The sequence below is a fragment of the Xiphias gladius genome, chromosome 24, assembly GCF_016859285.1.
Source record: "Xiphias gladius isolate SHS-SW01 ecotype Sanya breed wild chromosome 24, ASM1685928v1, whole genome shotgun sequence".
Lineage (NCBI taxonomy): Eukaryota > Metazoa > Chordata > Actinopteri > Istiophoriformes > Xiphiidae > Xiphias > Xiphias gladius.
Window position 1 is genome coordinate 26,423,174 of NC_053423.1, and position 26,783 is coordinate 26,449,956.

The 26,783-nt window shown below is 39.8% G+C and overlaps 2 pseudogenes and 5 gene segments (V, D, J or C); 2 read left to right on the plus strand and 5 right to left on the minus strand.

Annotated features, from left to right (window-relative positions):
• Positions 1–3,312: 3,312 nt before the first annotated feature.
• On the minus strand, positions 3,313–3,793 carry LOC120786516. The segment is given in 2 exon segments: positions 3,313–3,635; positions 3,742–3,793. Coding segments are annotated over 2 exon segments (375 nt in total).
• Positions 3,794–7,231: 3,438 nt separating this feature from the next.
• LOC120786517 lies at positions 7,232–7,713 on the minus strand. The segment is given in 2 exon segments: positions 7,232–7,554; positions 7,662–7,713. Coding segments are annotated over 2 exon segments (375 nt in total).
• A 6,957-nt stretch (positions 7,714–14,670) lies between these two features.
• On the minus strand, positions 14,671–15,161 carry LOC120786013. The segment is given in 2 exon segments: positions 14,671–15,002; positions 15,110–15,161. Coding segments are annotated over 2 exon segments (384 nt in total).
• Positions 15,162–17,510: 2,349 nt separating this feature from the next.
• LOC120786738 lies at positions 17,511–17,983 on the minus strand (the record flags this gene model as incomplete). The annotated part of the segment is given in 2 exon segments: positions 17,511–17,824; positions 17,932–17,983. Coding segments are annotated over 2 exon segments (366 nt in total), but the record flags the coding sequence as incomplete, so codon positions are not given.
• Positions 17,984–19,385: 1,402 nt separating this feature from the next.
• LOC120786014 lies at positions 19,386–19,805 on the plus strand (annotated as a pseudogene).
• Positions 19,806–23,149: 3,344 nt separating this feature from the next.
• Positions 23,150–23,640, minus strand: LOC120786015. The segment is given in 2 exon segments: positions 23,150–23,481; positions 23,589–23,640. Coding segments are annotated over 2 exon segments (384 nt in total).
• A 196-nt stretch (positions 23,641–23,836) lies between these two features.
• On the plus strand, positions 23,837–25,463 carry LOC120786016 (annotated as a pseudogene).
• Positions 25,464–26,783: the final 1,320 nt, after the last annotated feature.

A 26,783-nucleotide genomic window follows, 5' to 3' on the forward strand; every position in this document is an offset into this window, starting at 1 on the left:
TCTCTCTTTCTCTCATTATACATCTCTACATTAATGTGCTCTTGCTTGTTGTATTGATGATGGTTTTAATAGTTCTAGAAAATAAATATTTCTTCAAATACTGGTTTCCGTGTGGTTTCCATTCTTATGACTGACACGTGTTACGTCCTCTTTTCTTTGCCATGTATTTCATAGCAGGAACATTGGTTAGAACAACACATGAAGCCACAATATGAAGAAATGAACCTTTTTTTAATGCACTTCTTCACACTTTAACGACTGGGAAAATCTTAGATATTGGATTAGAAATGAAAAGCGGGACATCGTCAGCATCAAGTGATAAACCGTGACTGTGAGTGAGATTCTAACACCAGGAACATTTAAATGACAGAGTGTTTATTTGCCAAGAGGCTCAGTGAAAGAAATGACAACACAGTCTGTGTATGTAGAAAAAAAGAAAGACGTGTTCATCAAATGACTGGTTTCCATACATGTGATCACAAGAATAACTGCTGTCGTAGGTTGCCATGTTAACGGTTTCTTCATTGACCTATTAAATCCCCAGGGACCGGGTTTATCTCACCGTCCAGTCACTAGTGTTCTCTAGCATTAGGTGATGTTGTTTTTTAGGGATCATGTTGACATCATATCTGATAGCTGTGTCAGTGCAGCCTCACAGTGTCCTGTTTAGCTGGGGTATCCTAAGGCAGGTAGGAGGTGGTGTGAAAGGACGTCTGTCCTTTCTGTCCTGCTCCGCTACGATCACAGCTTTTTGGTTTCGCATCACATCAGGCTTCAAAGGTAAAGGTCACTTTGCCTTTGAGTTTGTACCTTTAAAACGTTGGAACTCTTTGGACAAAAGATCTGAGGAAACTGTGGTAAAAAGCAGCTGAAGACCAACATCTCTAGAGGGACTTTTATTCAGTTTGTAAATTCTTCTACTGCGTCTGAATTTAATGTGCACTGCTATTATTCTATTAAAAACCAAAGGTGTAGTCTGACCTGAAAGAACGCTACACGTGAAGCGTTGCTTGATCACTTACTGCCAAGAATGAAGAACAAGGGTTCATTGAAAAATGCTAATGGAGATAAAGAACATTTCTTTTCTAAAGAATCTGATGATAAGTTCATTTGTTGTCTACAGATAGAGAAGAACGAAAGTTATCTAACCAATCAATTGTGTGTGTGTGTGATTGTGTGTAGTTGAGATAAGTAAGACTGAGGTCAAAGGTCATGAACAAGCCTCTTGTCATTAACTGTACCAAGTTGGCTCCTCTTGATTTATTTACTGACCCAATGACAACGTGATTATAACTGGATATGAGGGACTTTTTATTTGTTACTGGCACCATATTGCTTGTTCATTGATTGATGTGAAGGGGAAAAAAAAGGTTCTGAATTCAAATGCACTTTTCCTTTCTCATGAAAATGTAATCAGTAAATCGTGAAGAGAGTAGAGCCGATACTTGGCTGAGATTACATCTGTGTGCAGTGGACATTTGCATTTTGTGACTGGACCTGGAACCTGGGACATGTTTACTGGAATTAACAAAGTTTAAAGACACTGTTACATGTTGACACTCTTGGTCATGGTCCATGCATTTCTGATTTTCTGATTTATTTACCAAATCATAATATAATATAGAAGAAAACAAGCACAGACAGTGATTTAAAACATGTCTTTACTTATTGGTGTAAGTAGTAGAGTATAATATTAATGTAATATTCACATGTGATCACAGGTGAGAGATGCAGACTGGGAATATTGTCCTGGTGTATATGTCGCAGAGGATCTAGACAGGAAAGGATGAGGTGACATTTCATCACAAGCCGATCATACACACAGGTGTGTGTTCACTTCTTTACCTGAGGAAGACCATGTGTGGTTGAAATGATGTCAGTCATATCCACAGCAAGTAAAAGACGAGGGAAAAGACAGTGGTGTGCTGGTATTTTTTCTCTTTTGTTCAATTAAATTACTCGATACTCATTCGTTTTTTTCAGTCCATACTGTCGTACTTTACCTCAAGTAGATACTTTGATGAATACTTTTACCTGAATGCTTGTTTTGACAAAGTGACAGGACTTGTACTTGAGCACAGCCTTTGAGTAACACTCGGTCCAACTCTGGGACAGAGTAGAGATGATGGAAGTCATCATCAGTCGCAGTTGGACAGATTTCTCTGTATCAAGTCCGTGTAGTAACAGCTGTGAGCAGTAATGTGAGTTTCCTGAAGGTTTTCATGCTGAACTTCAAGAGCGTCTCGTCCTTGTTGACTTAAAAGTTGAGACTGAAAGTTCAAGCTTGACCATCAAAACCATTTCAACACAAGCTCCACTTACTAGCAGTTCTGGAGCTATGGACCAAATTACATGATCTTCCTCAGCAGATGGAGTTTGCCCTGTTGATTTTTTTAACTTCCAGGTCAACGTGGACAAGAAGTCCCAGAAACACTCGGAGGAATGGGAATTTGAACATGTGCATTTCACTGACAACCGGACAACTCCGTCTGCTGAGGAAGATCATGTGAAATGAACTGAAAGTTCCACAACGGATACTGAACGGAGAGAGACTGGAGAGATTTTGTCAACAGCTGTTTCCAAGGTCAAGACTTAACTTTCAGTCCAAATGTAATTTTTGGGTTTTTGAGTTGCATGTCAGAGAGAATGTGTTGCTGCATATGCTTTGGCCGTTTATACACTTGTAGTTATATATACATGTAGATACAGTTTATCCAGTCAGTCGCTTATGTCTTTTGCGTTTTCGTGATTTCAGTTGATGCTGAGCTTTTCCTCAGATACTATTAGTTCACATATTTAAGACAATGTTTTGTGAGATCTGACAGACGTTTGGGTTTTGTTTGTGTCGTCTTTGATCATGAAGGTTTCTGATGCTGATCTGTGTCGTCATATTTTCTTCTCACAGCCTATAGTTGAGATAGCTGTGATCCAGTGTGCAGCTGAGGTCAAAGGTCATCACAAGGCCTTTTGTCATTCACTGTCTCAGGTTGGCTCCTCTTGATTTATTTACAAGTCAGATAAGAACATGTGACTATAACTGGATGTGAATGGATGGAGAGAAGCTGTGATGAAGAAAGTTATTTGATTTCCACCAAGATCAGTGTTTTGATATTAAACTTGTTTTGACACATGTTGAAACCACTTCATGAAATTTTCTGTGTACGGTGTGTGTGTGTGTGTGTGTGTGTGTGTGTGTGTGTGTGTGTGTGTGTCCTCAGTGAACTGTATCAGTCTCTGCAGTAGCTTCCAGCTGCAGCAGCCAGTTCAGTTTCTCTTCAGTCTGACTGAGGGAGGTTTTTGTACGATGCTTTTTCACTGTGTCAACACATACTGACTGTTGATAACGTGAAAACTCTGACAATAGTAAACTGCTGCATCTTCAGCCTGGACTCCACTGATGGTCAGAGTGAAGTCAGAGTTTGATCCACTGCCTGTAAAACGACCTGGAATCCCTGATGCTCGAGTGGTAGCAAGGTAAATAAGTAGTTTAGGAGTTTCTCCGTCTCTCTGTTGGTACCAGGCTAAATAGTTGGAATTATAAACATCCTGACTGGTCCTACATTTGATGGCGACGGAGCCTCCCAGAGCAGAGCTCACTGCTCCAGGCTGAGTCACTGTGACCTGGCCTCTGGACTCTGAGGACACAGAGACAGAAACATGAAGCAGCGTCACAGTTTGTCGGCTTGATTTCAGAGGGACGGATGTTGATAGAGGAGAGGAGTTTGATTCTCTGGACTTTACCTGTGAAACAGCAGCAGAGGAGAGTCCAGATGAGGACGGAGGTCAGCGTCATCTTCTTGATGAGGAGGATTTCCGTGGCTTCTGTTGTCATGAAGGACAGCTGTCAGTCATCCAGTCTTCAACTCTCAGGACTATAAACTCTCCCAGAGCACTGGAGCATGGTGCTGCTGATGCAAAGTGGCTCTCTATGGAAATGCTCTACTTAAGATTCGTTTAAGTTTAAATGACTTTTATTTTAATTTAAGTTGTAACATTCTGGCTGAAGAGCTGCCTGTATCTTTTGGGTCAGTGTTCATGTGTTTCTTGATCTCTCTCCCAGAATAAAGTTTATTAAACCAGTCCACATTCTTATCATGAGAATTTCAAGTAGTTCAAAGGTTGACAGTATTCATTTGAATGTTTCCATAATGAAATCCAGCTGGTCAGTGATGACTCCTACTCAGACGGAGAGAACAAACACAAACCATCACTTATGAGGTTTTGCTTTGAAAATAAAATATTTAGTATACCTCAAACAGTAAAAGCCTCAAAATCCGCATCTTATGTTTAATATTTTATGAACCCAGAACATTTTGCTTGCAAATATTAAAACGCACGGATCAGCCACGAGGTCAAAACCAGTTACCGGTTTTAACCTTGTGGCTGATCAGTGTATACGCTGGAATAACAGAGTGCTAGTTTTAACTTTCTACCTTCAGTACTGAAACCTGTCTGTTGTCACGGTTCGGCAGTGATGCCTGCCTGTTGCCATGGTTACTGAGCTCAGAAGTGAAAAACTGAAGACCAGTTTCATACAGTCTGAGGAAGACCAACAGAAGCAGTAGCTTCCTCTGCTGCAATCCACAGGAGGGAGTTTAGTTTACCTGATATAAACTTTCTCTCTTTTCCATTATCAGACCCATTCAACCCTGTTCAACTCCAAGTTGTGATCTTTTCATTATTGTAACAACGCTGCTGTTAAAGCTTGAAGACAATAAAAAATATCTTCTTCAAGTTCATTTTGTACCAACAACAGATGTTTTATTCCATATTTCTGCATTTCCAGGATTATGACTCATGTTAGAGTCCGATTCTGTCATTACTGCTCATAGTTTTCTTAATGAACTATGGGATTACATCATGTACTTCCACTTATCCACTAACTGTTGGAGTCTAATCTGACAGTGTCTGTGTTGAGCAGCGGTTTCCTGAAACAGGTGGAAGTGAGGTGTGAATGGAAGGATGAAGAGAGGGCCATTTTTATGAACTCATTTCAAAATATTGTTTACATTAAATACTGAACAGAGTTTTGTGGATTAGCATAACATGATATCACATGGTTCCTATCTCACATGTATACATCTCAGTCTCATTGTCAGTTTTTCCTATTTGTTTAAAACCACCAAAAGAAAACCACTAATGAGTCATTGTTTAAGAATAAAAAATGTTCTGATATGTTGTTATATCTTAAAGGCTCCTATCTGCAGAGAAGAGACGTCATTATCTGTTACCTCCGTTTTTAACAGATGTACGGTTTTCTTTGCTTATATTTTGGGTGTTCTAACACGTGATGGGACCATTTCGTGGAAAATCATCGAGACATTCCTCGACCCTGAGGTAAATAAGTAATCCTATTTCGTAAGGCTTTTATTTGCACCAACCCAATATGAATAATCCTGTCAATCAAACTACAGAAGTGTGATTTGTTCTGTTTTTTGTTTTATTAAAAAGGGGTTTAGTGTAGAGAGTGTCATTGAAATATGACTTTAAAACTTGTAACTTGATGGTTTTACGATTTAATTATTATTGCTGTGGTTTGATTTGGAATTTGTTCATTTGATGAAACACCCAGTATGATGGTTGAATTGCTTTTAAAGAATTTTTCAAGACCCTGAGAAATATTCTGTGTTTCCTCGTCTTCTTTTTTGGAAAATTGATCTCAATACAAAAGACAGTCATTTGACTTTAAATGCAAAGTTTCAAAACTTGTCTAAAGAAAACTATCAACTAATGTACTTACGTTATGAAATGTATTATTTCTATGACTGTATCATACTTTTGTTGTACTTTTGTTTCTTATACAGTGTATTATTGTTCAAATGTCTGTGGGTTTTAGTTTTTGTGCAGCTGTTGAGTCAGATCACTTCCTGTCCAGCTGAGGGAGGTTTTTGTACGACGCTGTACCAGTATGTGGACGGGAGGCTAGAATCATGCTGACAGTGATAAACTCCTGATGTGATGATACTGAACGGAGAGAGGCTGGAGAGATTTTGTCAACAGCTGTTTCCAAGGTCAAGACTTAACTTTCAGTCCAAATGTATTTGTTGGGTTTTTGAGTTGCATGTCAGAGAGAATGTGTTGCTGCATATGCTTTGGCAGTTTATACACTTGTAGTTATATATACATGTAGACATAGTTATATCCAGTCAGTCGCTTATGTCTTTTGCGTTTTTCTGATTTCAGTTGATGCTGAGCTTTTCCTCAGATACTATTAGTTCACATATTTAAGACAAAGTTTTGTGAGATCTGACAGACGTTTGGGTTTTGTTTGTGTCGTCTTTGATCATGAAGGTTTCTGATGCTGATCTGTGTCGTCATATTTTCTTCTCACAGCCTATAGTTGAGATAGCTGTGATCCAGTGTGCAGCTGAGGTCAAAGGTCATCACAAGGCCTTTTGTCATTCACTGTCTCAGGTTGGCTCCTCTTGATTTATTTACAAGTCAGATAAGAACATGTGACTATAACTGGATGTGAATGGATGGAGAGAAGCTGTGATGAAGAAAGTTATTTGATTTCCACCAAGATCAGTGTTTTGATATTCAACTTGTTTTGACACATGTTGAAACCACTTCATGAAATTTTCTGTGTACGGTGTGTGTGTGTATGCTGTGTGTGTGTGTCTGTGTGTGTGTGTGTGTGTGTGTGTGATGAAGACAGCAAGGTCTGACATAAAGATGTTCTTATGTTACCAGTGTTGCTGGAGCTGCCTCATCACACTTTTACACTTTTCCATGCACCTTGGAAGTAGGTGAAGTTGTAGCAGAAATCCTTACTTTGCTTCATATTCTCTTTTAACAGTGGAAAAACCTGTGATCCAGTATGAGGTCAAAGGTCATGAACAAGCCATTTATCTTTAACAGGTTGGCTCCTTATGATTAATTTGGAAATCTAATAAGAACATGTGATTATAACTGGATGTGATAAGATGGTGAGAACATGTGATGAAGAAAGTTATTTGATTTCCACAAAAATGAATTTTTGTTGTTAAATTTGTTCTGATAAATGTTTGTTGGTCTTCAGAGAAACAATGGGGAAATGTTTAATCCACTTCATGTCACTGTATTTGTAGTGTGTGTGTGTGTGTGTGTGTGTGTGTGTGTGTGTGTGTGTGTGTGTGTGTGTGTGTGTGTCCTCAGTCAACTGTATCAGTCTCTGCAGTAGCTTCCAGCTGCAGCAGCCAGTTCAGTTTCTCTTCAGTCTGACTGAGGGAGGTTTTTGTACGACGCTTTTTCACTGTGTCAACACAGCTTTGCTGTTGGGATAGTGAAAACTCTGACAATAGTAAACTGCTGCATCTTCAGCCTGGACTCCACTGATGGTCAGAGTGAAGTCAGAGTTTGATCCACTGCCTGTAAAACGACCTGGAATCCCTGATGCTCGAGTGGTAGCAAGGTAAATAAGTAGTTTAATAGTTTCTCCATCTCTCTGTTGGTACCAGGCTAAATAGTTAGAACCATAAACATCCTGACTGGTCCTACATTTGATGGCGACGGAGCCTCCCAGAGCAGAGCTCACTGCTCCAGGCTGAGTCACTGTGACCTGGCCTCTGGACTCTGAGGACACAGAGACAGAAACATGAAGCAGCGTCACGGTTTTGTCGGCTTGATTTCAGAGGGACGGACGTTGATAGAGGAGAGGAGTTGGATTCTCTGGACTTTACCTGTGAAGCAGCAGCAGAGGAGAGTCCAGATGAGGACGGAGGTCAGCGTCATCTTCTTGATGAGGAGGATTTCTGTGGCTTCTGTTGTCATGAAGGACAGCTGTCAGTCATCCAGTCTTCAACTCTCAGGACTATAAACTCTCCCAGAGCACTGGAGCATGGTGCTGCTGATGCAAAGTGGCTCTCTATGGAAATGCTCTGACTGACTCCAGCAGGGACTTGGATCACTCTGATCATGCTGTTTATCAATGGATCAAAGAGTTGATCAGGACATGTCAGTGTTTATTTTATGTAGTTTTTCTTTTACGTGTCTCGAAAACTTTTTTTAAGAATTTGTTTTCACATATTTTGATGTGTTGTTAAAAAAAATGTCTTTAATCTTTAAAAATAATATTCGTGAAAATAAGATGAATTTCATAACTTTAGTAGTTAGTTATCAGTTTTGACTTGAGTTTTGATTGAAAAGTTTTCTTGGATGATATTTTTGTAAATTCCCATTAATTTACTAACAGACATCATCATTGTTATATGGGACATAATCTACAATAAATATGTGTCTGTGATCATCATTTACATTTTGCATGATTTATTGGTGGTTTTTTTCTTTAAAATTTTTTATTTCAATTTCTGTGATTAAAAGAAAAATAAATTTTGTAAGTTGATGTTCAATATTTAACAAAGAAAACTTTAAATAATTTGTCACAATCTGTCAACCAATTTTAAAAACTTAAACCAGTTATCACATAAACTGGGAAACTGAGAATGCGTTTTTTTGAGGTAGTTTTTGTCAAAGTCAGAGAGGTGAGAGGTTTTTGTACGACAGACAGCCACTGATCAACACTGGCCTCTTGACGTCTTGGAGCAGAGAGGCAGGACACATATGCAAACACACAGAGTCAGTGAACTGTAGCTGTCCTCAACATATCATGAGGTGTTTCCCCCTCAGTACTGAGAAAGTTGACTGTTCAAATTATCGAAGATATAAAGGGGCATAAACAGTAAAAATTTAGAATAGAAAACTTCATTTGATTTCCACCAAACAGCTTCAAAGGCTGGTTTGAATTCTGTAATGGGAGAATTTCAACAATTTTCATTGTCTTACCAAGTCTAGGTTTATGTTTTTACAGACAGTAAAGAATGTGCAGTGAGTAATGCAAAAGTCCCCAAATCCACGTGTAGAAAGAAATACAGATGTTCTCCCATTAACATATAATTTATACACTGTGAAATAGCTACTCTGATTGTGAAATGACAGATATAATAACAAATAACAAATTCATTCTGCTAAAGATAGAAAGAGCTTTGTTTATCAACTCAGACATCTGGAAAAATGATTCCAACTTTACAACTTGTCTTTCCTTTCCTTTACAAAGGCGAAAATCTTGAGTTTCAACTATATTACCTGAGTATGGTAAAATGTGGATCCAAACAATGTTGTTGGATTGTTCTATAATTTGTTGAACATTTAAAATGATGGGAGAGGCCAGCAAAGCTGCTTTAATGTCTGATCAGTTTAATAAGTGAAAGAAGGGAAGATGAGGGTTTTTGTGATGTACAATAGGAAGTCATCGGTATAGAGGCTGATTTGTTGAAGGTGTGAATGAAATTATCCCTGAGATGCAAACATGTCTAATGGACATTCTTAATCAAATTCACATGAATGTATATTAACTTCTATAGAGTCAGATACACTGACTGATCTATGTAAACTTTAACAAAAATCTTGGGTGTGTGTGTCCTCAGTGAACTGTATCAGTCTCTGCAGCAGCTTCTAGCTACTTTGCGTTTTTCTAAAGGATCGGGACACGTAGAGCAAACGCATTAACGTGACAATCGCCTGCTGTGCTTTGGAGACACCTTGAAACAGACGTGTAATTGGAGCTTTGAGGAATCTGATCAGATTAGTGCATGACCTAAGAAATATTTCATACTACATTATATGAGAAATATATTTTTATTTTTACCTCTGTGTTTATGGGGGAATGGTTCAGGAATGAACTTTGCTTTTCTTTAAGTCACGTTATGTATTCAAAAATTTTCAAAGTGATTATTTGCAGCTTTCATTCTCTGATCAGAAAATGTTAAATTCAACCTGAGAAGAGTTTACAAGTTTGAGCAGTTTTTTACTCAGTTGTTGTTTGTGGGGTTTTTTGTGTTGTTATGGTTGTTGTTGTTTAGTTTGTTCTCTGTTTGTTTGTGATCATCAACCTGATGAAGAGAGCAAGGTCTGACATAAAGATATTCTTATGTTACCAGTGTTGCTGGAGCTGCCTCATCACACTTTTACACTTTTCCATGCACCTTGGAAGTAGGTGAAGTTGTAGCAGAAATCCCTACTTTGCTTCATATTCTCTTTTAACAGTGGAAAAACCTGTGATCCAGTATGAGGTCAAAGGTCATGAACAAGCCATTTATCTTTAACAGGTTGGCTCCTCATGATTAATTTGGAAATCTAATAAGAACATGTGATTATAACTGGATGTGATAAGATGGTGAGAACATGTGATGAAGAAAGTTATTTGATTTCCACAATAATGAATTTTTGTTGTTAAATTTGTTCTGATAAATGTTTTTCTTGGTCTTCAAAGAAAAAAATGGGGAAATGTTTAATCCACTTCATGTCACTGTATTTGGATGGTGTGTGTGTGTGTGTGTGTGTTTGTGTGTGTGTGTCTGTATGTGTGTGTGTGTGTGTGTGTGTGTGTGTGTGTGTGTGTGTGTGTGTGTGTGTGTGTGTGTGTGTGTGTGTGTCCTCAGTGAACTGTATCAGTCTCAGCCAGAGAACCGTGTCTCTCTACAGTGAGAGGTTTTGTAGGACGGCTCAATGAGTTTGTATCACTGTGGTGGACTTTTGTTGGGGGACCAGACTGGATGAAAACTTGAAAAGGGTGTTTTCAGGATGAGGAATATAAAGCAGGATATCATCAGCATCAAGTGATATGCGATGTCTTCCATCTGAGATTATTCTGCAGGTATATTCGATTCGAAGACGGATTCAACAAAGAACTTAATGAAAGAGTTTATAAGGTTCAAAATCAGTAAACACCAATTTATCAAATAAGTAATGTCCATGTAAATTATTAAATAGAGTAACTGTTGTCATATGATTTTCTCTGGAATGATGACAGGAGATCTATTTAATCTACAGAGACAGAGTCTGTCTCAGTGAGAGACACCAAGAATGTGGTCATTTTAGCTCATGACTTTATTAATTAATGATGGTAACAATTTGTAATCAGGGTCACGTCTGAAAACTGTGTCAGTAAAGCTCAACAGTGCCTCTGTTTTCCTGTGGTATCCTAAACCAGGTGCTGGTCTCACACTGGTCTACAGACTATGTGTACACTGTTATCGGTGTTTTCTCCTAACTGTCACTAACAGGCACATTTTAGATTAACTCCATCTAACAAATCCACAATTCTTGACGCTGAAAATTTTCTCTATACCAATATTGTCATTGCTCTGTACAACAAAGTGACGGTGAAAGATTGTGAGCTGCTTTGGGTTTTTCTAAAGGATCGGGACACGTAGAGCAAACGCATTAACGTGACAATCGCCTGCTGTGCTGTGGAGACACCTTGAAACAGAAGTGTAATTGGAGCTTTGAGGAATCTGATCAGATTAGTGCATGACCTAAGAAATATTTCATACTACATTATAGGAGAAATGTGTTTTTATTTTTACTTCTGTGTTTGTTGGTGAATGGTTGAGGTATGAACTTTGCTTTTCTTTAGGTCACGTCATGTATTCAAAAATTTTCAAAGTGATTATTTGCAGCTTTCATTCTCTGATCAGAAAATGTTAAATTCAACCTGAGAAGAGTTTACAAGTTTGAGCACAGTTTTTTCCTCAGTTGTTGTTTGTGGGGTTTTTTGTGTTGTTATGGTTGTTGTTGTTTATTTTGTTCTCTGTTTGTTTGTCATCATCAACCTGATGAAGACAGCAAGGTCTGACATAAAGATGTTCTTATGTTACCAGTGTTGCTGGAGCTGCGTCATCACACTTTTTCACTTCTCCATGCACCTTGGAAGTAGGTGAAGTTGTAGCAGAAATCCCTACTTTGCTTCATATTCTCTTTTAACAGTGGAAAAACCTGTGATCCAGTATGAGGTCAAAGGTCATGAACAAGCCATTTATCTTTAACAGGTTGGCTCCTCATGATTAATTTGGAAAATCTGATAAGAACATGTGATTATAACTGATGAAGAAAGTTATTTGATTTCCACAAAAATGAATTTTTGTTGTTAAATTTGTTCTGATAAATGTTTTTCTTGGTCTTCAAAGAAAAAAATGGGGAAATGTTTAATCCACTTCATGTCACTGTATTTGTAGTGTGTGTGTGTGCGTGTGTGTGTGTGTGTGTGTGTGTGTGTGTGTGTGTGTGTGTGTGTGTGTGTGTGTGTGTGTGTGTGTGTGTGTGTGTGTGTGTCCTCAGTGAACTGTATCAGTCTCTGCAGTAGCTTCCAGCTGCAGCAGCCAGTTCAGTTTCTCTTCAGTCTGACTGAGGGAGGTTTTTGTACGACGCTTTTTCACTGTGTCAACAACCACTGACTGTTGATAACGTGAAAACTCTGACAGTAGTAAACTGCTGCGTCTTCAGCCTGGACTCCACTGATGGTCAGAGTGAAGTCAGACTTTGATCCACTGCCTGTAAAACGATCTGGAATCCCTGATGCTCGAGTGGTAGCATAGTAAATAAGTAGTTTAGGAGTTTCTCCGTCTCTCTGTTGGTACCAGGCTAAAAAGTGGTTGTTGTTAGCGACATAAACATCCTGACTGGTCCGACATCTGATGGCGGACCATCACCATATATGTCGCAGAGGATCTAGACAGGAGATGACGAGGTGACATTTCATCAAAAGCCGAGCATACACACAGGTGTGTGTTCACTTCTTTACCTGAGGAAGACCATGTGTGGTTGAAATGATGTCAGTCATATCCACACCAAGTAAAAGACGAGGGAAAAGACAGTGGTGTGCTGGTATTTTTTCTCTTTTGTTTAATTAAATTACTCGATACTCAAGTCGTTTTTTTCAGTCCATACTGTCGTACTTTACCTCAAGTAGATACTTTGATGAATACTTTTACCTGAATGCTTGTTTTGACAAAGTAACAGGACTTGTACTTGAGCACAGCCTTTGAGTAACACTCGGTCCAACTCTGGGACAGAGTAGAGATGATGGAAATCATCATCAGTCGCAGTGGGACAGATTTCTTTGTCTCAAGTCCGTGTAGTAACAGCTGTGAGCAGTAATGTGAGTTTCCTGAAGGTTTTCATGCTGAACTTCAAGAGCGTCTCGTCCATGTTGACTTAAAAGTTGAGACTGAAAGTTCAAGCTTGACCATCAAAACCATTTCAACTCAAGCTCCACTTACTAGCAGTTCTGGAGCTTTGGACCATATTACATGATCTTCCTCAGCAGATGGAGTTTGCCCTGTTGATTTTTTTAACTTCCAGGTCAACGTGGACAAGAAGTCCCAGAAACACTCGGAGGAATGGGAATTTGAACATGTGCATTTCACTGACAACCGGACAACTCCGTCTGCTGAGGAAGATCATGTGAAATGAACTGAAAGTTCCACAACGGATACTGAACGGAGAGAACTGGAGAGATTTTGTCAACAGCTAATTCCAAGGTCAAGACTTAACTTTCAGTCTAAATGTATTTGTTGGGTTTTTGAGTTGCATGTCAGGGGGAATGTGTTGCTGCATATGCTTTGGCCGTTTATACACTTGTAGTTATATATACATGTCGATATAGTTATATCCAGTCAGTCGCTTATGTCTTTTGCGTTTTTCTGATTTCAGTTGATGCTGAGCTTTTCCTCAGATACTATTAGTTCACATATTTAAGACAAAGTTTTGTGAGATCTGACAGACGTTTGGGTTTTGTTTGTGTCGTCTTTGATCATGAAGGTTTCTGATGCTGATCTGTGTCGTCATATTTTCTTCTCACAGCCTATAGTTGAGATAGCTGTGATCCAGTGTGCAGCTGAGGTCAAAGGTCATCACAAGACCTTTTGCCATTCACTGTCTCAGGTTGGCTCCTCTTGATTTATTTACAAGTCAGAGAAGAACATGTGACTATAACTGGATGTGAATGGATGGAGAGAAGCTGTGATGAAGAAAGTTATTTGATTTCCACCAAGATCAGTGTTTTGATATTCAACTTGTTTTGATACATGTTGAAACCACTTCATGAAATTTTCTGTGTACGGTGTGTGTGTGTGTGTGTGTGTGTGTGTGTGCTTGTGTGTATGTGTGTGTGTGTGTGTGTGTGTGTGTGTGTGTGTGAGTGTGTGCTTGTGTGTGTGTGTGTTTGTGTGTGATTGTGTGTGCGTATGGTGTGTGTGTGTTTGTGTGTGTGTGTGATTGTGTGTAGTTGATATAAGTGTGATTCAGTGTGAGACCTAGGTCAAAGGTCATGAACAAGCCTCTTGTCATTAACTGTACCAAGTTGGCTCCTCTTGATTTATTTACTGACCCAAAGAAAATGTGATTGTAACTGGATATGAATGGATGGTGAGAAGAGGTGATGGATAAAGTAATTTGATTTCAAACAAGATCATATTATTTCTTTTAACTTGTTTTATACATTTTCATTGGACATAAAAGCAACAGTGGTGTTCAATCCACTTGATTAAACTCTGTGTGTGTGTGTGTGTGTGTGTGTGTGTGTGTGTGTGTGTGTGTGTGTGTGTGTGTGTGTGTGTGTGTGTGTGTGTGTGTGTGTGTGAGTATGTGTGTTTGTGTGTGTGTGTGTGTGTGTGTGTGTGTGTGTGTGTGTGTGTGTGTCTGTGTGTGTGTTTGTGTGTGTGTGTGTGTGTGTGTGTGTGTGTGTGTGTGTGTGTGTGTGTGTGTGTGTGTGTGCGTATGGTGTGTGTGTATGTGTGTGTGTGTGTGTGTTTGTCCAGTGAACTGTATCAGTCTCTGCAGTAGCTTCCAGCTGCAGCAGCCAGTTCAGTTTCTCTTCAGTCTGACTGAGGGAGGTTTTTGTACGACGCTTTTTCACTGTGTCAACACAGCTTTACTGTTGATAGCGTGAAAACTCTGACAGTAGTAAACTGCTGCATCTTCAGCCTGGACTCCACTGATGGACAGAGTGAAGTCAGAGTTTGATCCACTGCCTGTAAAACGATCTGGAATCCCTGATGCTCGAGTGGTAGCACGGTAAATAAGTAGTTTAGGAGTTTCTCCGTCTCTCTGTTGGTACCAGGCTAAAATGTGGTAGTTGCTAGCCACATAAACATCCTGACTGGTCCTACATCTGATGGCGACGGAGCCTCCCAGAGCAGAGCTCACTGCTCCAGGCTGAGTCACTGTGACCTGGCCTCTGGACTCTGAGGACACAGAGACAGAAATATGAAGCAGCGTCACCGTTTTGTCGGCTTGATTTCAGAGGGACGGATGTTGATAGAGGAGAGGAGTTGGATTCTCTGGACTTTACCTGTGAAGCAGCAGCAGAGGAGAGTCCAGATGAGGACGGAGGTCAGCGTCATCTTCTTGATGAGGAGGATTTCTGTGGCTTCTGTTGTCATGAAGGACAGCTGTCAGTCATCCAGTCTTCAACTCTCAGGACTATAAACTCTCCCAGAGCACTGGAGCATGGTGCTGCTGATGCAAAGTGGCTCTCTATGGAAATGCTCTGACTGACTCCAGCAGGGACTTGGATCACTCTGATCCTGCTGTTTATCAATGGATCAAAGAGTTGATCAGGACGTGTCAGTGTTTATTTTATGTAGTTTTTCTTTTACGTGTCTCGACAACTTTCATTAAGAATTTGTTTTCACATATTTTGATGTGTTGTTAAAAAAAATGTCTTTAATCTTTAAAAATAATATTTGTAAAAATAAGATGAATTTCATAACTTTAGTAGTTAGTTATCAGTTTTGACATGAGTTTGACTGAAAAGTTTTCTTGGAGGATATTTTTTTAAAATTCCCAATAATTCACTAACAGACAACATCATTATTATATGGGACATAATCTACAATAAATATGTGTCTGTGATCATCATTTACATTTTGCATGATTTATTGATGTTTTTTTTTCTTTAAAATTTTTTATTTCAATTTCCGTGATTAAAAGAAAAATAAATTTTGTAAGTTGATGTTGAATATTTAACAAAGAAAACTTTAAATACTTTGTCACAATCTGTCAACCAATTTTAAAAACTTAAACCAGTTATTACATAAACTGGGAAACTGAGAATGCGTTTGGTGAGGTAGTTTGTGTCAAAGTCAGAGAGGTGAGAGGTTTTTGTACGACGGACAGCCACTGATCAACACTGGCCTCTTGACGTCTGGGAGCAGAGAGGCAGGACACATATGCAAACACACAGAGTCAGTGAACTGTAGCTGTCCTCAACATATCATGAGGTGTTTCCCCCTCAGTACTGAGAAAGTTGACTGTTCAAATTATCGAAGATATAAAGGGGCATAAACGGTAAAAATTTAGAAGAGAAAACTTCATTTGATTTCCACCAAACAGCTTCAAAGGCTGGTGTGAATTCTGTAACGGGAGAATTTCAACAATTTTCATTGTCTTACCAAGTCTAGGTTTATGTTTTTACAGACAGTACAGAATGTGCAGTGAGTAATGCAAAAGTCCCCAAATCCACGTGTAGAAAGAAATACAGATGTTCTCCCATTAACATATAATTTATACACTGTGAAATAGCTACTCTGATTGTGAAATGACAGATATAATAACAAATAACAAATTCATTCTGCCAAAGATAGAAAGAGCTTTGTTTATCAACTCAGACATCTGGAAAAATGATTCCAACTTTACAACTTGTCTTTCCTTTCCTTTACAAAGGCGAAAATCTTGAGTTTCAACTATATTACCTGAGTATGGTAAAATGTGGATCCAAACAATGTAAAAGATTTGTTGCACATTTAAAATGGATGGGAGAGGCCAGCAAACCTGCTTTAATCTCTGATCAGTTTAATAAGTGAAAGAAGGAAAGATGAGGGTTTTTGTGATGTACAATAGGAAGTCATCGGTATAGAGGCTGATTTGTTGAAGGTGTGAATGAAATTATCCCTGAGATGCAAACATGTCTAATGGACATTTGTAATTAAATTTAGATAAATGTATATTATCTTCTATAGAGTCAGATACACTGACTGATCTGTATAAACTTTAACAAAAATCTTGGGTGTGTGTGTCCTCAGTGAACTGTATCAGTCTCTGCAGCAGCTTCTAGCTACTTTGCGTTTTTCTAAAGGATCGGGACACGTAGAGCAAACGCATTAACGTGTCAATCGCAAGTAGGTGAAGTTGTAGCAGAAATCCCTACTTTGCTTCATATTCTCTTTTAACAGTGGAAAAACCTGTGATCCAGTATGAGGTCAAAGGTCATGAACAAGCCATTTATCTTTAACAGGTTGGCTCCTCATGATTAATTTGGAAATCTAATAAGAACATGTGATTATAACTGGATGTGATAAGATGGTGAGAACATGTGATGAAGAAAGTTATTTGATTTCCACAATAATGAATTTTTGTTGTTAAATTTGTTCTGATAAATGTTTTTCTTGGTCTTCAAAGAAAAAAATGGGGAAATGTTTAATCCACTTCATGTCACTGTATTTGGATGGTGTGTGTGTGTGTGTTTGTGTTTGTGTGTGTGTGTCTGTATGTGTGTGTGTGTGTGTGTGTGTGTGTGTGTGTGTGTGTGTGTGTGTGTGTGTGTGTGTGTGTGTGTGTGTGTCTGTATGTGTGTCCTCAGTGAACTGTATCAGTCTCTGCAGTAGCTTCCAGCTGCAGCAGCCAGTTCAGTTTCTCTTCAGTCTGACTGAGGGAGGTTTTTGTACGACGCTTTTTCACTGTGTCAACAACCACTGACTGTTGAGATAGTGAAAACTCTGACAGTAGTAAACTGCTGCATCTTCAGCCTGGACTCCACTGATGGTCAGAGTGAAGTCAGACTTTGATCCACTGCCTGTAAAACGATCTGGAATCCCTGATGCTCGAGTGGTAGCATAGTAAATAAGTAGTTTAGGAGTTTCTCCATCTCTCTGTTGGTACCAGGCTAAAAAGTGTTTGTTGCTAGCCACATAAACATCCTGACTGGTCCTACATCTGATGGCGACGGAGCCTCCCAGAGCAGAGCTCACTGCTCCAGGCTGAGTCACTGTGACCTGGCCTCTGGACTCTGAGGACACAGAGACAGAAACATGAAGCAGCGTCACGGTTTTGTCGGCTTGATTTCAGAGGGACGGATGTTGATAGAGGAGAGGAGTTGGATTCTCTGGACTTTACCTGTGAAGCAGCAGCAGAGGAGAGTCCAGATGAGGACGGAGGTCAGCGTCATCTTCTTGATGAGGAGGATTTCCGTGGCTTCTGTTGTCATGAAGGACAGCTGTCAGTCATCCAGTCTTCAACTCTCAGGACTATAAACTCTCCCAGAGCACTGGAGCATGGTGCTGCTGATGCAAAGTGGCTCTCTATGGAAATACTCTGACTGACTCCAGCAGGGACTTGGATCACTCTGATCATGCTGTTTATCAATGGATCAATCAGTTGATCGGGGTATTGATCAGGATGTGGTAATACTTGTTTTCATGAAGTTTGGTTTTATTTTTTTTGATTTTTCATAATGTCTTTTCTGACATTTAATTGTTTTACTACAAAAGCTTTATCTTTCTTTAAAAATAACATACGTATGAAAAAATGACATTTTTTAAAATTGTGTTACTGTGTTTTTGTTTTAAACCATTTGAAAAAGTTTTAAAAACAGACTCAGTTTGGAGAGTTTGTTTGTTTCAGAGCCAGAGAGCCGTGTCTCTCTACAGTGAGAGGTTTTTGTACGACGGCTCAATGAGTTTGTATCACTGTGGTGGACTTTTGGTGGAGGAACCAGACTGGATGTTGGAAGTAAGTTTCTGCACAAACACTAAATACAATAATGTAAGGTAACGTTGTAAATCCATTGTTTAAATGTTTGCAGCAGATAAAATGTTCTTGTAAGGTTTTAGTGTTTATGTTGGGATTTCTCCTCCGTCATCATGGAGGTGAACTCAGAGCAGCTTTATTCAACTTTTCTTTACACATTCCTGTCATGCTGAAGTTTAAGTTGAGCTGTAGAGAAGATACAACTTCAGTTCTCTTTTAAATATATGTTCTAAGATTCATTTTTGTTTTTCAAACCTCATCGATGACTAATATTAAGTTGAATTAAGATTCACTTCATTCAGATGAAATAGAAGAGAATGAGGACAAAGATGGGGATTTGAAAAGGTTAGAAAATCTGTAATCCCTTTATTGTGTTATACATTGTTTCCAGTGCAGTTTGAAATCCGTTTCTCGTTTGCTAAACGATGATTGAATTCCACATGAAGCGCATTTGACGGTTGTCGGATTATTTTATGTATTTTTAAATGTTTCCCCTGAAAACTAAAGTAATGCAAACTAAAGATTGGTCCTAATTTTTGATAAAATATTTGAAATGTTTCCTTGTTTTCTTTCCAGTGCAGTTTGATGTATTTCAGGTCAAACTGTACGATGGTTCTCTCTGTGCTGATATGCATGAGAGGCTTCTTCAAGGGAAGTGAAACAATGTGTGAGTGAGTGACTGGTGGAGCAGAAAAAACATCTGGCAGAAACTCCTTAAAGGAGAAAATCAACTCTCACAAAGAAAAGGTGTCCCAGTGTCTGGTGTTTGATTGACAGCTGTGTGGCCCCTGTGTAATAAGCTGATTGGCGTCTCTAGGTGATGCCGTCCCACCCTGACCGTGCTGCCCCCCTCCAGCGTGGAGCTGAAGCAGGGGAAGGCCACGCTCATGTGCCTGGCCAACAAGGGCTTCCCCTCAGACTGGAGTCTGGCCTGGAAGGTGGACGGCAGCAGCAGCAGCAGCAGCAGCAGCTGGGAGAGCAGCAGCCCGGGGTGCTGGAGAAGGACGGCGCTACAGCTGGAGCAGCACCCTGAGGCTCCCTGCAGACCAGTGGAAGAAGGTGGGCTCTGTGACCTGTGAGGGCCACCCAGGGCTCCCAGACTCTGGTCTCAGAGACACTGACGAGAGACCAGTGTTCCCTGTTCTGACCTGACTCACTTGGACCCTGCTACTGGTTTTACTCTGCAACTGCTCTCTCTCTGAAACACTCTCTCCCTCTCTCTCTCCCTCTCCCTCTCTCTCTTTCTCTCATTATACATCTCTACATTAATGTGCTCTTGCTTGTTGTATTGATGATGGTTTTAATAGTTCTAGACAATAAATATTTCTTCAAATACTGGTTTCCGTGTGGTTTCCATTCTTATGACTGACACGTGTTACGTCCTCTTTTCTTTGCCATGTATTTTATAGCAGGAACACTGGTTAGAACAACACATGAAGCCACAATATGAAGAAATGAACCTTTTTTTAATGCACTTCTTCACACTTTAACGACTGGGAAAATCTTAGGTATTGGATTAGAAATGAAAAGCGGGACATCGTCAGCATCAAGTGATAAACCATGACTGTGAGTGAGATTCTAACACCAGGAACATTTAAATGACAGAGTGTTTATTTGCCAAGAGGCTCAGTGAAAGAAATGACAACACAGTCTGTGTATGTAGAAAAAAAGAAAGACGTGTTCATCAAATGACGGGTTTCCATACATGTGATCACAAGAATAACTGCTGTCGTAGGTTGCCATGTTAACTGTTTCTTCATTGACCTATTAAATCCCCAGAGACCGGGTTTATCTCACAGTCCAGTCACTAGTGTTCTCTAGCATTAGGTGATGTTGTTTTTAAGGGATCATGTTGACATCACATCTGATAGCTGTGTCAGTGCAGCCTCACAGTGTCCTGTTTAGCTGGGGTATCCTAAAGCAGGTAGGAGCTGGTGTGAAAGGACGTCTGTCCTTTCTGTCCTGCTCCGCTACGATCACAGCTTTTTGGTTTCGCATCACATCAGGCTTCAAAGGTAAAGGTCACTTTGCCTTTGAGTTTGTACCTTTAAAACGTTGGAACTCTTTGGACAAAAGATCTGAGGAAACTGTGGTAAAAAGCAGCTGAAGACCAACATCTTTAGAGGGACTTTTATTCAGTTTGTAAATTCTCCCACTGCGTCTGCATTTAATGTGCACTGCCTTTATTCTATTAAAAACCAAAGGTGTAGTCTGACCTGAAAGAACGCTACATGTGAAGCGTTGCTTGATCACTTACTGCCAAGAATGAAGAACAAGGGTTCATTGAAAAATGCTAATGGAGATAAAGAACATTTCTTTTCTAAAGAATCTGACGATAAGTTCATTTGTTGTCTACAGATAGAGAAGAACGAAAGTTATCTAACCAATCAATTGTGTGTGTGTGTGTGATTGTGTGTAGTTGAGATAAGTAAGACTGAGGTCAAAGGTCATGAACAAGCCTCTTGTCATTAACTGTACCAAGTTGGCTTCTCTTGATTTATTTACTGACCCAATGACAACGTGATTATAACAGGATATGAGGGACTTTTTATTTGTTACTGGAACCATATTGCTTGTTCATTGATTGATGTGAAGGGGAAAAAAAAGGGTTCAGATTCAAAATGCACTTTTCCTTTCTCATGAAAATGTAATCAGTAAATCGTGAAGAGAGTAGAGCCGATACTTGGTTGAGATTACATCTGTGTGCAGTGGACATTTGCATTTTGTGATGGGACCTGGAACCTGGGACATGTTTACTGGAATTAACAAAGTTTAAAGACACTGTTACATGTTGACACTCTTGGTCATGGTCCATGCATTTCTGATTTTCTGATTTATTTACCAAATCATAATATAATATAGAAGAAAACAAGCACAGACAGTGATTTAAAACATGTCTTTACTTATTGGTGTAAGTAGTAGAGTATAATATTAATGTAACATTCACATGTGATCACAGGTGAGAGATGCAGACTGGGAATATTGTCCTGGTGTATATGTCGCAGAGGATCTAGACAGGAAAGGATGAGGTGACATTTCATCACAAGCCGATCATACACACAGGTGTGTGTTCACTTCTTTACCTGAGGAAGACCATGTGTGGTTGAAATGATGTCAGTCATATCCACAGCAAGTAAAAGACGAGGGAAAAGACAGTGGTGTGCTGGTATTTTTTCTCTTTTGTTCAATTAAATTACTCGATACTCATTCGTTTTTTTCAGTCCATACTGTCGTACTTTACCTCAAGTAGATACTTTGATGAATACTTTTACCTGAATGCTTGTTTTGACAAAGTAACAGGACTTGTACTTGAGCACAGCCTTTGAGTAACACTCGGTCCAACTCTGGGACAGAGTAGAGATGATGGAGGTCATCATCAGTCGCAGTTGGACAGATTTCTCTGTATCAAGTCCGTGTAGTAACAGCTGTGAGCAGTAATGTGAGTTTCCTGAAGGTTTTCATGCTGAACTTCAAGAGCGTCTCGTCCATGTTGACTTAAAAGTTGAGACTGAAAGTTCAAGCTTGACCATCAAAACCATTTCAACACAAGCTCCACTTACTAGCAGTTCTGGAGCTTTGGACCAAATTACATGATCTTCCTCAGCAGATGGAGTTTGCCCTGTTGATTTTTTTAACTTCCAGGTCAACGTGGACAAGAAGTCCCAGAAACACTCGGAGGAATGGGAATTTGTGCATTTCACTGACAACCGGACAACTCCGTCTGCTGAGGAAGATCATGTGAAATGAACTGAAAGTTCCACAACGGATACTGAACGGAGAGAGACTGGAGAGATTTTGTCAACAGCTGTTTCCAAGGTCAAGACTTAACTTTCAGTCTAAATGTAATTGTTGGGTTTTTGAGTTGCATGTCAGGGGGAATGTGTTGCTGCATATGCTTTGGCAGTTTATACACTTGTAGTTATATATACATGTAGATATAGTTATATCCAGTCAGTCACTTATGTCTTTTGCGTTTTTCTGATTTCAGTTGATGCTGAGCTTTTCCTCAGATACTATTAGTTCACATATTTAAGACAATGTTTTGTGAGATCTGACAGACGTTTGGGTTTTGTTTGTGTCGTCTTTGATCATGAAGGTTTCTGATGCTGATCTGTGTCGTCATATTTTCTTCTCACAGCCTATAGTTGAGATAGCTGTGATCCAGTGTGCAGCTGAGGTCAAAGGTCATCACAAGGCCTTTTGTCATTCACTGTCTCAGGTTGGCTCCTCTTGATTTATTTACTAGTCAGATAAGAACATGTGACTAAAACTGGATGTGAATGGATGGAGAGAAGCTGTGATGAAGAAAGTTATTTGATTTCCACCAAGATCAGTGTTTTGATATTCAACTTGTTTTGATACATGTTGAAACCACTTCATGAAATTTTCTGTGTACGGTGTGTGTGTGTTTGTGTGTGTGTGTCTGTATGTGTGTGTGTGTGTGTGTGTGTGTGTGTGTGTGTGTGTGTGTGTCTGTTTGTGTGTCCTCAGTGAACTGTATCAGTCTCTGCAGTAGCTTCCAGCTGCAGCAGCCAGTTCAGTTTCTCTTCAGTCTGACTGAGGGAGGTTTTTGTACGACTCTTTTTCACTGTGTCAACACAGCTTTACTGTTGATAGCGTGAAAACTCTGACAGTAGTAAACTGCTGCGTCTTCAGCCTGGACTCCACTGATGGTCAGAGTGAAGTCAGACTTTGATCCACTGCCTGTAAAACGATCTGGAATCCCTGATGCTCGAGTGGTAGCACGGTAAATAAGTAGTTTAGGAGTTTCTCCGTCTCTCTGTTGGTACCAGGCTAAAAAGTGTTTGTTGCTAGCCACATAAACATCCTGACTGGTCCTACATTTGATGGCGACGGAGCCTCCCAGAGCAGACCTCACTGCTCCAGGCTGAGTCACTGTGACCTGGCCTCTGGACTCTGAGGACACAGAGACAGAAACATGAAGCAGCGTCACGGTTTTGTCGGCTTGATTTCAGAGGGACGGACGTTGATAGAGGAGAGGAGTTGGATTCTCTGGACTTTACCTGTGAAGCAGCAGCAGAGGAGAGTCCAGATGAGGACGGAGGTCAGCGTCATCTTCTTGATGAGGAGGATTTCCGTGGCTTCTGTTGTCATGAAGGACAGCTGTCAGTCATCGGGTCTTCAACTCTCAGGACTATAAACTCTCCCAGAGCACTGGAGCATGGTGCTGCTGATGCAAAGTGGCTCTCTATGGAAATGCTCTGACTGACTCCAGCAGGGACTTGGATCACTCTGATCATGCTGTTTATCAATGGATCAATCAGTTGATCGGGGTATTGATCAGGATGTGTTAATACTTGTTTTCATGAAGTTTGGTTTTATTTTTTTTGATTTTTCATAATGTCTTTTCTGACATTTAATTGTTTTGCTACAAAAGCTTTATCTTTCTTTAAAAATAACATACGTATGAAAAAATGCCATTTTTTAAAATTGTGTTACTGTGTTTTTCTTTAAAACCATTTAACAAAGTTTTAAAAACAGACTCAGTTTGGAGAGTTTGTTTGTTTCAGAGCCAGAGAGCCGTGTCTCTCTACAGTGAGAGGTTTTTGTACGACGGCTCAATGAGTTTGTATCACTGTGGTGGACTTTTGGTGGAGGAACCAGACTGGATGTTGGAAGTAAGTTTCTGCACAAACACTAAATACAATAATGTAAGGTAACGTTGTAAATCCATTGTTTAAATGTTTGCAGCAGATAAAATGTTCTTGTAAGGTTTTAGTGTTTATGTTGGGATTTCTCCTCCGTCATCATGGAGGTGAACTCAGAGCAGCTTTACTCAACTTTTCTTTACACATTCCTGTCATGCTGAAGTTTAAGTTGAGCTGTAGAGAAGATACAACTTCAGTTCTCTTTTAAATATATGTTCTAAGATTCATTTTTGTTTTTCAAACCACATCGATGACTAATATTAAGTTGAATTAAGATTCACTTCATTCAGATGAAATAGAAGAGAATGAGGACAAAGATTGGGATTTGAAAAGGTTAGAAAATCTGTAATCCCTTTATTGTGTTATACATTGTTTCCAGTGCAGTTTGAAATCCGTTTCGTTTTTGAAAAGATTGAATAAGCGCATTTGCTAAAATGTATTGTATTTTTAAATGTTTCCCTTGAAAACTAAAGTAATGCAAACTAAAGATTTGTGATAATTTTTGATAAAATATTTTAAATGTTTCCTTGTTTTCTTTCCAGTGCAGTTTGATGTATTTCAGTTCAAACTGTACAATGGTTCTCTCTTAGCTGCATATGAGAGACTTCTTCAAAGGAAGTGAAACAATGTGTGAGTGAGTGAGTGACTGGTGGAGCAAAAAAACATCTGGCAGAAACTCCTTAAAGGAGAAAATCAACTCTCACAAAGAAAAGGTGTCCCAGTGTCTGGTGTTTGATTGACAGCTGTGTGGCCCCTGTCTAATAAGCTGATTGGCGTCTCCTAGGTGATGCCCGTCCCACCCTGACCGTGCTGCCCCCCTCCAGCGTGGAGCTGAAGCAGGGGAAGGCCACGCTCATGTGCCTGGCCAACAAGGGCTTCCCCTCAGACTGGAGTCTGGCCTGGAAGGTGGACGGCAGCAGCAGCAGCAGCAGCAGCTGGGAGGAGAGCAGCAGCCCCGGGGTGCTGGAGAAGGACGCTACAGCTGGAGCAGCACCCTGAGGCTCCCTGCAGACCAGTGGAAGAAGGTGGGCTCTGTGACCTGTGAGGCCACCCAGGGCTCCCAGACTCTGGTCTCAGAGACACTGACGAGAGACCAGTGTTCCCTGTTCTGACCTGACTCACTTGGACCCTGCTACTGGTTTTACTCTGCAACTGCTCTCTCTCTGAAACACTCTCTCCCTCTCCCTCTCTCTCTCCCTCTCCCTCTCTCTCTCTTTCTCTCATTATACATCTCTACATTAATGTGCTCTTGCTTGTTGTATTGATGATGGTTTTAATAGTTCTAGACAATAAATATTTCTTCAAATACTGGTTTCCGTGTGGTTTCCATTCTTATGACTGACACGTGTTACGTCCTCTTTTCTTTGCCATGTATTTCATAGCAGGAACATTGGTTAGAACAACACATGAAGCCACAATATGAAGAAATGAACCTTTTTTTAATGCACTTCTTCACACTTTAACGACTGGGAAAATCTTAGATATTGGATTAGAAATGAAAAGCGGGACATCGTCAGCATCAAGTGATAAACCGTGACTGTGAGTGAGATTTTAACACCAGGAACATTTAAATGACAGAGTGTTTATTTGCCAAGAGGCTCAGTGAAAGAAATGACAACACAGTCTGTGTATGTAGAAAAAAAGAAAGACGTGTTCATCAAATGACTGGTTTCCATACATGTGATCACAAGAATAACTGCTGTCGTAGGTTGCCATGTTAACGGTTTCTTCATTGACCTATTAAATCCCCAGGGACCGGGTTTATCTCACCGTCCAGTCACTAGTGTTCTCTAGCATTAGGTGATGTTGTTTTTTAGGGATCATGTTGACATCACATCTGATAGCTGTGTCAGTGCAGCCTCACAGTGTCCTGTTTAGCTGGGGTATCCTAAAGCAGGTAGGAGGTGGTGTGAAAGGACGTCTGTCCTTTCTGTCCTGCTCCGCTACGATCACAGCTTTTTGGTTTCGCATCACATCAGGCTTCAAAGGTAAAGGTCACTTTGCCTTTGAGTTTGTACCTTTAAAACGTTGGAACTCTTTGGACAAAAGATCTGAGGAAACTGTGGTAAAAAGCAGCTGAAGACCAACATCTCTAGAGGGACTTTTATTCAGTTTGTAAATTCTTCCACTGCGTCTGAATTTAATGTGCACTGCTATTATTCTATTAAAAACCAAAGGTGTAGTCTGACCTGAAAGAACGCTACACATGAAGCGTTGCTTGATCACTTACTGCCAAGAATGAAGAACAAGGGTTCATTGAAAAATGCTAATGGAGATAAAGAACATTTCTTTTCTAAAGAATCTGATGATAAGTTCATTTGTTGTCTACAGATAGAGAAGAACGAAAGTTATCTAACCAATCAATTGTGTGTGTGTGTGTGTGTGGGATTGTGTGTAGTTGAGATAAGTAAGACTGAGGTCAAAGGTCATGAACAAGCCTCTTGTCATTAACTGTACCAAGTTGGCTCCTCTTGATTTATTTACTGACCCAATGACAACGTGATTATAACTGGATATGAGGGACTTTTTATTTGTTACTGGAACCATATT